The sequence below is a fragment of the Vicia villosa genome, linkage group LG1 (genome assembly GCF_029867415.1).
Source record: "Vicia villosa cultivar HV-30 ecotype Madison, WI linkage group LG1, Vvil1.0, whole genome shotgun sequence".
NCBI classification, from domain to species: domain Eukaryota; kingdom Viridiplantae; phylum Streptophyta; class Magnoliopsida; order Fabales; family Fabaceae; genus Vicia; species Vicia villosa.
In genome coordinates, this window is record NC_081180.1 from 32,908,491 (window position 1) to 32,919,628 (window position 11,138).

General features: G+C 33.7%; 1 protein-coding gene across 1 annotated transcript; it reads left to right on the top strand.

Moving 5' to 3' along the window:
• Positions 1-1,350: 1,350 nt before the first annotated feature.
• Positions 1,351-4,250, top strand: LOC131633383 (uncharacterized). The gene is made up of 2 exons (XM_058904097.1): positions 1,351-1,604; positions 2,727-4,250. The coding sequence occupies exon 2, from the start codon at positions 2,798-2,800 to the stop codon at positions 3,884-3,886; it is 1,089 nt and encodes a 362-aa protein (XP_058760080.1). The 5' UTR covers positions 1,351-1,604; positions 2,727-2,797; the 3' UTR covers positions 3,887-4,250.
• The last annotated feature ends 6,888 nt before the right edge of the window (positions 4,251-11,138 follow it).

The window sequence follows — 11,138 nt, forward strand, 5'->3', positions numbered from 1 at the left end:
GTAAGTCACCTCAAAATTCATCTGAACGCATCATGTGCATTGCTTGGCTATCAAAAAACAACATATTATTCATGTTTATTTGAAATTGGAATGTCTTATACCAAAGACGTTACCAGAGTGGACGACACAATTCATACAAGATGCCGAAATTTGTCTAGATCACTTTCTGAAAAGGATGTAAGAGTTGAGTGATATTAAAAGAGAAACAAATAAGGAAAGGTCAATAAAGGAACCACCAATAGATTAAGGTAGTGATATATCTTTTTAGAGGAGGATTATATTTACTCCAGGAGTAAGTTATTATAACTTACTCCAAATCTAAACCATTGATTATTTTTAATCTAGTGGTTAAAAATAATAAGTAATTAAATGTGGAGAGAGAAAACTATTACTTATTATTTTAAACCATTAGATTGACAAAAATCAATGGTCTAGATTTGGAGTAAGTTATAATAACTTACTCCTGGAGTAAATATAACCCTCCTCATCTTTTTATGCATTTTAGTTTTAATCTAACAATGTAACTCGTTTTATATATGTAACGCACCGCATAATGTTATAAAAATCGGTGGTAATGTTTTGACAATTTTTATGCTTCTAATTTCTATATTTAATTTTTTTTAATAAATTAATATTATTTATTTAAATACATTAAAATTATTAGAATAATTATTTTTTAAAGATATAACTTTAAAAAACATTTTTGAAATAATGATATTATTTTAAAATTATTATTATATTAATTAAAATAATTAATTTAAAATATTAAAAAAATATATTAAAAAAATGGGGGTTGTGGTTTTCAAAAGGCGATGGTCTATTTCAAAAGTAATCTTCGCCTATTGAATGTAATGAGATGATTAAAAATATTGGAGAAAAAATTAAAATGGTCGTATCGGAATATTTTTAAGAAATAGAGGCAAGGCAATAAAAAAATTCAAGTTCGTTAAATAAAATTATTTTTTTAACTTTTATTTAAAATACAAGTTAAAGTTATGAAAATATTCTAGTTAATATTTAATGGATGAACTTTTTATATTAAATAAATTTTAATTAGATGAATGTATTGTGTAATAAATGAAAATCAAATGATGCTTGTGATAATGAACAATAAGAATTATATTATAGTCTCAAGAAAGATTAACTTACTATTTAAAGAAAACAAAACCACAATAGCAAAAGTAAAATAAATAAATAAGTGCACACATAATTATTTATCTAATTTGGTTAAAATGATAAAGCAACTCTTTGTCCATTATCAATAAAAAATCTTCAATATTTCCAGTGCCAACCAACACAAGCACGAGAGGCTTCTTCTTCTTTTTAAAATTTAATATTAAAAACAAAAATAAGATGAAAATATAAGAAGGAGAAAGAAAGAGAGAGAAAACAAAACCACGTGATGACAGGCACGGCTTTTGAATGAGGTGTCCAAGATTATGTTGATTAATTAATATTGTTGACCTTGTTGTGAATGCTTGTTTCTTTCTTTCCTCTTTCATCCTAGAGAGAAACTGAGAAACCAAGTTGAAGAGAAAACAAAGAGAAACACAACACTTAGAGTTTCTCGCTCCTTCAATGAACTCCCAACTAAAACTTCTTAGGTAATTATTGTTCTTGTTTCTTTCCGTCTTTGCAATTGCATAGTATTATTACTGTTGTGTGCTCCGTAATTAATTCCTGTTTAGATTCTGTTTCTTTGCTTTTCAAACACTTAGATTCCAGTTTATACAACATGTTTTGGAATCCAACAACAACCATTTCTTTATCTTTCAAAGAAGAATAACTTGTCTTGCAATTTTAAAGATTTGTTAGAATATTCTTCCGATTTGATTGTTTAACCGTTTCCTTAATCATTTATCAAATTATTCAATTAGTATATACCGGTATAGTTAATTCTTACTATCAAGTCTAATTATAACTGGATGCATGTATAAAAAGTCTAATTATAATTATACTATGCAAATTAGTCATGGGTTCGAACCTAGCACCGGACACGCAGAAGTGTTAAATTCTCTTGAATAAGGTTTTTCTGCCTTTTGTGAGCATAGTTTGGGATTTGGAAACTGTTGTGTTGCATTTATTTCATGTCCTTACAAGGAGTTAAGCTAGGCACTGGAAGATTGCAGTGACCTTGAACTTGCCTCAGGAGATTGGTTGAATTGAAAATGGTAGGAAAAACCAAAGGTGTTTTCTACTTATAGATGTTGCAAATTGCAAATCAAAATAATGAGTAGAAGATTCTAAAATCTTTTCAAGAACAATAGTTGTGAGGAACGAAATTTCTTCATACTTTCTCACTGTCTATTGAAATTGCTTACCTCTGTTAAGAATAATAATTCAAGTGTTAGCTGGAGTCCCATATTGGTTATAAATGTGGAGACTTGAGTATTTATAACTGACAAAACTCTTACACCTATCACCTTAAGGTTTTGGGTGAATCGACCCCCAATTGTTGAGCTAACAACCTTAACACTAGAATACCACTTTCATTTACATGGAATGTTGAATATAGCATTGTGATACTTTTTGCATATACAAGATACAAGATCCATGCTTGAGAAATTTCCTTTTCTCAACAAGTATTGTGAGTGTTTCGTCTTTTTATGAGTGATTTTCGTTTACCTCAATTTTAGTATTCATTTGTCTCTTGGGAAAAAATGCTGAGAATGTGTTATATTTTGTAGTTTGTTTGTTTCTAATACCTTATGCTGAAATTGTAACAGGTGACCATGAGCATTTTGATTATTGAATTGGGGCAATCAATTAGAATTCTTAATCATTTTCCCTTCAAGGTATGACTCTTCGAACGCGTGTCACTTCTAGACGAAAAATACCGAAGTTCTTCTGTCTGTTGCTTCTGTTACTTGTGCCTATTTGTGTATTTGGAATTTATGTCCATGGCCAAAAAGTTGCCTATTTCTTCCGACCCCTTTGGGACAACCCTCCTGCCCCCTTCACAACTATACCTCACTTTTACGCCGAAAATGTCTCTATGGATCACCTCTGCCAACTTCATGGCTGGTCAATTCGTTCCCAACCTCGCCGCATATTTGATGCAATTATCTTCAGTAATGAGTTAGACATGTTAGAGATTAGATGGCATGAACTTTATCCATACGTGCATAAATTCGTGATCCTCGAGTCCAGTACCACGTTCACCGGCATTCCAAAGCCTCTTTTCTTTGCCAAAAACAAAGAAAGATTTGCATTTGCTAAAGAGAAAGTTGTCCACGACTCGTATCCCGGACGAATTGCAGTCCGTGGATCAAACGAGGACCCGTTTGTGCTCGAGTCAAAACAACGTGGAGCCATGAATACCTTGTTACGCCGTGCAGGGATTTCGAATGGCGACATTCTTCTCATGACAGATACAGACGAGATTCCAAGTCCTCATACTTTGAAACTTCTTCAATGGTGCGACGGGATTCCTCCCATAATGCATCTTGAACTGAGAAACTACATGTACTCATTCGAGTTTCCCGTAGACTACAGCAGCTGGCGGGCCAGCGCACACGTCTATGGTCCTCGGTCATATTACCGGCACTCACGCCAGACTAATGTTATCTTATCAGACGCGGGATGGCATTGTAGCTTTTGCTTTCGGGATATCTCAGAGTTTGTCTTCAAAATGACGGCTTATAGTCACGCGGACCGTGTCAAACGGAAATCTTTCCTTAGTCATTCAAGAATTCAGGAACTTATTTGCAAAGGGGATGATCTTTTCGATATGCTACCTGAAGAATACTCGTTCCAGGAGTTGATTAAGAAGTTGGGGCCGATACCTCGTTCGGCTTCTGCGGTTAATCTTCCTGCTTACTTGATAGAAAATGCAGAGAAATTTAAGTTCCTTCTTCCTGGAGGTTGTTTAAGAACACCAGAATAAGTGTTAAGTGTTTTTCAATTGTAGTTTTTAGCTTTTAGCGCAGTATCACGCAACTTAGATTTTTGTTTGGTTGTAGCTTTCAGCAAATAGAACTTAGCTTGAGATTTTGTTAGGAAGTTATGTACGCAGGTATAAATTGCATGGAAAATAGACAAAAATAACAGTTTTGATAGCTGCGAAACTCATGCCTTATACACTTTCATAGATGAAAAATTTATGTAATATGTAGTAAAGAAGTTCAAACAACACAACAACATAAGAGACATTTGTCCATGAAGTGTCTGAAATTTTTAGAAAAAATATTATAAAATATCTCAACATATATATAAAGCAAGTGGTTTATTTTTAATTACAACAATTTAATTATGAGATATATTTCATAAAAAATAAACAACAATTTAATTATTTTTAATTCTTAAATATACGAAATATCTCGACAATTTTTAATTATTTCATAAAAAATTAAATTGTTGTTTATTTTTTATGAAATATATCTCATGAAATAAAAACATTCGTTAGTTTTGACAAAATAAGAAATGAAAAGTTTAATGTGCAAAGGAAACTCCAAAATAGCAAATAGGTGTGATAGTGCCAAATCAAAAAACAAATAAGAGGTGAGTTGCACCGAAACAGAGACAAGATTTGTCAGATTCTAGGGAATAAAAAAAAACTAAATATCATAAAAAAAGAATTAAAAAAAAAAAAAAAAGAGAATAAACTATTCCTTGAGTTGAAAAACCTTGACAACATGGACAATGTAGCTGCGGCAGGCCAACCACCAAAGTCCAACTTTTCACATAAATCCCAATTCAGAAAAACCAACTTCCAAAACATGGTTTAGTATCACTATTATAAATTCTAAAAAAAAAAATTTATTTCGATTAAGAAGTTAGTTAAATGAAATGAAATTTTTAAATTTTATTTGAAGTACAAATAAAAGATAAGAGAGAGTGTTGTGTAATTTGCAGAGTAACTCTTTGCTTTCTATTCGAAATTTCGCAAACAACAAATATCAGTTTTTCAATTTCTCGTTATTTTACAATAATAGGATACCTTTCTAATTATAGTTGAGATTACTTACACACCAAGTAATCTTCAACTAACTAACTACTATACAAAACAGATGGCTAAGTTGAACTCTGTCAAAGCTACCCCTTCTTCGACAACTACAAAATCGAATATACATTCCTTTTTTTCGACATGATCAATAATAAAGTGATGCCTAACGTCAATGTGTTTAGCCTAAAAGTGAAGTATCGGGTTTTCCGCAAGGTTTCTTGTATTGTCACATTTAATTGGGACAACTCCAAGTTTGACACCGTAGTCAGTGAGATGTTGTTTCATCCAAATGATTTTAGCGCAACAGCTTCGTGCGGCAGCGTATTCTACCTTAGATTTAGATATTGCTACACTTGCTTGTTTCTTGCTATGCCATGAGACAAGCAACACATATCCATGGTTCTTTTTCTATCCAGTCCGCACATAGCAAACTAGAAGTTAGAGTATCCAACTAAGTCATAATTTACTTCTTTGGAGTACCATAAACCCAACAATTCATCCAACTTACGTTTCTTGCGTTCCTTTTTTACTTCATCAATATCATCTTCTTTTGGTTCTAAAATTGATGTCAAATCAGGATCTACGACATAGTAAATCTTCATGGTAGTTAGAAAAAAACATCATCTTGCCTTGCCAACTGGTGAAATTTGTTTCATCGGAACGATCCAACTTGACAAGGAAGAATGTTGTTGTGGAATGCATCATAGTTGGAATCAAGAAATTCTGAATGACAAGAAGGAAAGTGATTCATCTATGTAATATGTGATTTTGAAAATATGTGATTTTGAAGATATGTGATTTTGGAAGAGCTGCACAGTAAATTCGAAAGACTGAATGGATGATTCGCGCGCATGAAAGAAAGAAAAGTGGTGAGTGGATTCTTCACATTTGGTCTTTATATATACTTTTATTATTAATTTTAATTTATTTTTAAATATTTTTATCTAGCAATTACTTTTTTACTAAAAACATAAGATAATCATTTTAAATATAATTAAAACAGCATATCTAGTTTAACTTTTTAAATTTTGGTAAACATTAATTTTATTCTGATAGAATAATTTTCAAAAAGTAAAGATTTTAATTTTAATAATTTATTTGATGCTTGAAACTGAAGTCTGGGTGACCTTAATTTTGAGATACTATAAGACTATTTGATAAAGCTTTTAGATTGAATAAATTCAGGCAGGAATCGTGAACCAATCAGTTTCTTTATATCATTTCAAGTATTCTCCAATGACTTAGAGTTTCTATGCCGGAATATCCAAGATAATTCTACCTATACTTGAGTTTGTACAAGACAGATGAAAACTCGAATGTATGGAAAAGATTATGGAATTTTATTAAAGAGGATATATGTTTTGTGATATATTTTCTGAATCCGAAATGGTCTATTTATAGACCCATGTTTCACAAGGTTGTGACCCATGATGAAACAACACCATTTCAGCAACACTTTTACTAAAAGTTGTATTGTTTCGTCTACAACAACATTGTTTAAGAGTTGCCTATATTTTACAGCACTACACGAAGTATTGTCATTTTCGAATTCAAACTTAAGCAACGAATAAAAAATAAGTCCAGAAGTCAGTGAAGGGGTGTATGGAGGAGACAAGTGGCATAAGCCTTTAGACCACTACACTTGTGTATGTGACACTTTATCCTACTTAGCTCTTTTATTGAGTTAATTACCATAACTCTTTATAAATGCTTTCAATGTGAATATCACTTTTATGTGAGACTATTTTTATCTATTTATTGACATTTACTCACTTGCCTTTTTTTTTTCTTCATCTTAGAACACACGTCATAGGTATTTATTGTTTATAAATTACAACATCCTCAAATATATATATATATATATATATATATATATATATATATATATATATATATATATATATATATATATATATATATATATATATATATATATATATATATATATATATATATATAATAGATGGATTAAATGTGTGGCCATCAGGGATAAAATAAACTGATATTTAGTTATCAGATTCCTTACAACACGAATACGGATTTCATTATACTCGTATCCGCGGATATTCATATCCGTTAATAATTAGCAAAATTATCTAATTATTAGTTTAAATTATTATTATTATTATTATTATTATCATTATTATTATTAATTATTATTATTTTGTTCAATCTAGTATAATTATTTGATAAAAGAAGATATAAAATAAATGTGATTTATTTTTGTTATTATTAATGTGTTAAGTTTGAAATTATTTTTTTTGTCTTTAAAAGGAATAAGACGATTTTAATTGATTATATTTAAAAAAAATTAAATAATAGTATTTATGAATATACGTAAACATCCATAAATATTTCAAAATTCACGGATACTCACTTAACAGATATTCGCATAAATATAAGACGAATACAAATATCATATTTTCTAAACTGGACAAATAGCAAAGGATACTAATTACCGTTCAATGAATACCCATCTTGATCTCTACTCTCAACTATTTAATAATAGATGGATTAGTTTAATAAATAAGCTTAAGTCTAAAACATAAAAATAAACATAACTAAGTGGGATACTAACATAGCTAGATTTTTTTTTTAAATAACCATTTTTTTTTTAAAAAAATTCAGAAATAACCAACATTTCAAAATAATTACGCAAATAACCAGTTTTTTACTAAATATATACGTTGTCGTCAGGGGGTGGCGACAACACTTACTTTTCATTGATGTCACCATTGAGCCTGGCGAAGCTGTACAAAAAATGGGTGTTGTCGCCACCCCCTGGAGACAACACCGCCCCTGTATTTTTTATTTTTAATAATTTTTTTTACCTATTATTATTTAATACTTTGTAAGTTAGAAAAATAATATAAATAAAAAACAAGTCATTTATATTAAAATTTTAAAAAGTACAAATTACATTAATCATTATAATAAAATTTCTAATGACCTAGCGTGGATCCTGGTACGGTCCGCACGCAGGATGTCTAATAACTCGTGTAGAAGGCTCGCGAGTTGGTAGTGCTCTCATATTTCTACGACGTCCCCCTCTATTTGGTTCCTCTTGTGTTTGGGTCGACGGTCCCTCAATGCACTCCGGGTCTACAAAATCTGTGAGTCATCCTTCACCTCTAGAATTCCGGCTATAGGAAAGGCGGGTGCCCGCGACGCCTTCAAAGGTTTGTCTTGGTGGGTTGAAATTTCTCTTGGTGGGTGCGGCCTTGAAGTTTGGTGGGTGCGGCCTTGTTGTTGTGGGTAATATTGTTGTTGGTGACTTTGTTGGAAATTTGGTGGTTGTTGTTGTTGTTGGAAATTTGGTGGTGGTTGTTGTTGTTGGAAACTAAAGTAGAAGATGTGGTTCATGAATTGGTGAACCGTGATTCCGAATATGAAGAACAAGTTCCAGTACCCGATGCCCATGCATATTCACCTCCTGCGCACTTCACAACACTTAATTTGGGGGAGGATGAGCCATCGTCTAATATGTTCTACAACCCATATATGAGGTCAGACGAGGAGTTAAAAGAGGGTGACACATTCCGTTTAAAGGACGATTGTATGCTAGCTATAAAAAACTGGCACTTAGTAAACTGTGTTGATTTCAAAGTTGGTCGTTTAAATCCAGAAAGAGTCACTATTTTGTGCAGAAATCCGGAGTGTGGATACAGGCTTAAGGCATCATTTAAGAAGAAATTTAATGCTTGGGTGATATGTTCGATTTCTCAAGCCCACACTTGCGTTAACACAAATATGGCGCAAGATCATCGGAAACTAAGTCATGACATGATATGTCATACCATAATACCTCTCGTCAAAGTTGACCCATCACTGAAGGTGAAGACGATTATTTTCCATTGTATTTCTGTGTTCAAATATAGACTGTTGTACAGAAAGGCTTGGTTAGCAAAGCAGAAGGCAATTGAAATAGTCTACGACAACTGGGAGGAATCCTACCAGCAACTTCCTCGCTACTTGGCTACTCTTCAATTATATTCACCTGGGACGGTTACTATATTGGAGACACTGCAAGCACAATCCCAAGACGGAATCCCTCTCGAAGGTAATGGAATCTTCCATAGATTTTTCTGGGCGTTTCGACCATGCATCATCGGATTTGGTTTTTGCAAGACGATTATTCAAATTGATGGAACCTGGTTGTATGGGAAATACAAAGGAACATTGCTGATGGCGGTCGCGCAAGATGGAAACAGCAATATTTTTCCAATAGCCTCTATTCTAGTAGAAGGAGAAACAACTGCTGCTTGGAGTTTCTTTCTGAAGAATCTTCGAGCTAGAGTTGCTCCACAACCTAATCTTTGTTTGATTTCGGACAGGCACGCCTCTATTGACAGCGTATACAACAATCCAGAAAATGGTTGACACGACCCCCGTCTAAGCATGTCTACTGTATTTGGCATATCGCACAAAATTTTATGCGAGAGATCAAAGATAAATTTTTGAAGAACCATTTTGTGAATGCAGGGTATGCCTTAAACCAACCTGGATTTTAATACTACCGCCGTAAAGTAGCTTTGTCAAATCCAGATGCGGGGAGGTGGATTGACAGCATTGACAGAGCGAGATGGACTAGGTGATACGACGATGGGGCGAGGTGGGGCCACATGACTACAAATCTTGTGGAATCAATGAACGGCGTTTTCAAGGGCATATGAAACCTACCTGTAACGGCTTTGGTGAGTGCAACATATTTTCGGATGGCAACTTTGTTCGCCACAAGAGGTAAGCGGTGGAATTTAGTGCCACAAACACAACAGGTATACAGCGATGTGTGCATGAAATATGTACAACAGGAATCTGCCAAGGGGAACACTCATCGAGTTACAGAGTTCGACCGTTATGGCCACACCTTCAGTGTCAAAGAAACAATTGACCACAACCAGAGGCTACCACGACAACAGTATCATGTCTCAATCCAAGATCGTTGGTGCGGCTGTGGCCAATTTCAAGGCTATTGCATGCCTTGCTCCCATGTCATTGCAACATGTTCACATACTCACTTTGATGCAATACCATTGGTATCTGAAATTTAGAAGGTATCAACGTTGCTCAACGTATACGACAATTACTTTCCGCTGGTAGCGATGGAGGCATATTGGCCTGTGTACATGGGGGAAACAGTTTGGCACAATGATTTAATGCGTCGGAATAAAAGCGGTCGACCAAACAGTAAGCGTATTAGAACCGAAATGGACGCCACTGAAAAAATACAGAGGAAGTGTAGTATATGTCATGTCGTGAGGTAGGACATAATAAGAACAAGTGTCCCAATCGTGGATCTAGTTCCACAACATAGTTTTTAGGTTCAATGTTATTTGTAATTTATTTTACCAATGAAATGGACTTTTTTTTCATTAGTCAGATGAGTTACAACACACATGACAAATAACATAAACTAGGACTAGAAATAAAATTTTAACTCAAGGCAACAGTTGAAAAGACAACACAATGACTAAAACAACAACACAACAAACAATTAAAATCTAAGAAATTACAACGGTTAAAACAATGTCATCTGTTCCATCCATTATTTGTTCGGTATCAAGGTCGGTTTTCACATCAACCCACCAACGTATCGTATCTCTGGTCATAAGCGACACCCTTGTTCTAAGCCTCTGGATCCTTTTAATTTCTTCACCGGGACTATACTCCCCTTCTAACTGTGACATCAGAGTCCGCTTCAGGTTGTTGAAGTTGCGGATGTTCCAAAACGTAACCGACATAGGGGGTTTGACCGGAGAATAAATAACATGTCCATAATATCTTTTGTATTCCGGTGCCGGCACGGAACGGCTGGATGATGTTCGCTGCCATGACTTCGGCCTTATGCGAGACATGAATAATAATGTGCAGTGATAATGGGAAAATTGGTGGAGAAAATAATGAATCTTGATGGAGGAATGAGCTTCTATTTATAGGCAAAAAATGCACACAAGTGTTGTCGCCACCCAAGGAGGCGACCGGGGCCCACGCATGCAGGTAAAAAAATTTATACAAAATAAATTAAAAAAAAATATAGGGGAGGTGTTGTCGCCGGGGGGTGGCGACAACACCAATTTTTTGTACATCTTCGCCAGGCCCATTGGCGACTACATTGAAAATTAAGTGTTGTCGCCACCCCCCCTGACGACAACGTGTATATTTAGTAAAAAAGTGGCTATTTATGTAATTATTT

What these genes read in the sequence shown, in the direction of transcription:
- LOC131633383 (XM_058904097.1), top strand. Translation starts at nt 2,798, where the DNA reads ATGACTCTTCGAACGCGTGTCACTTCTAGACGAAAAATACCGAAGTTC.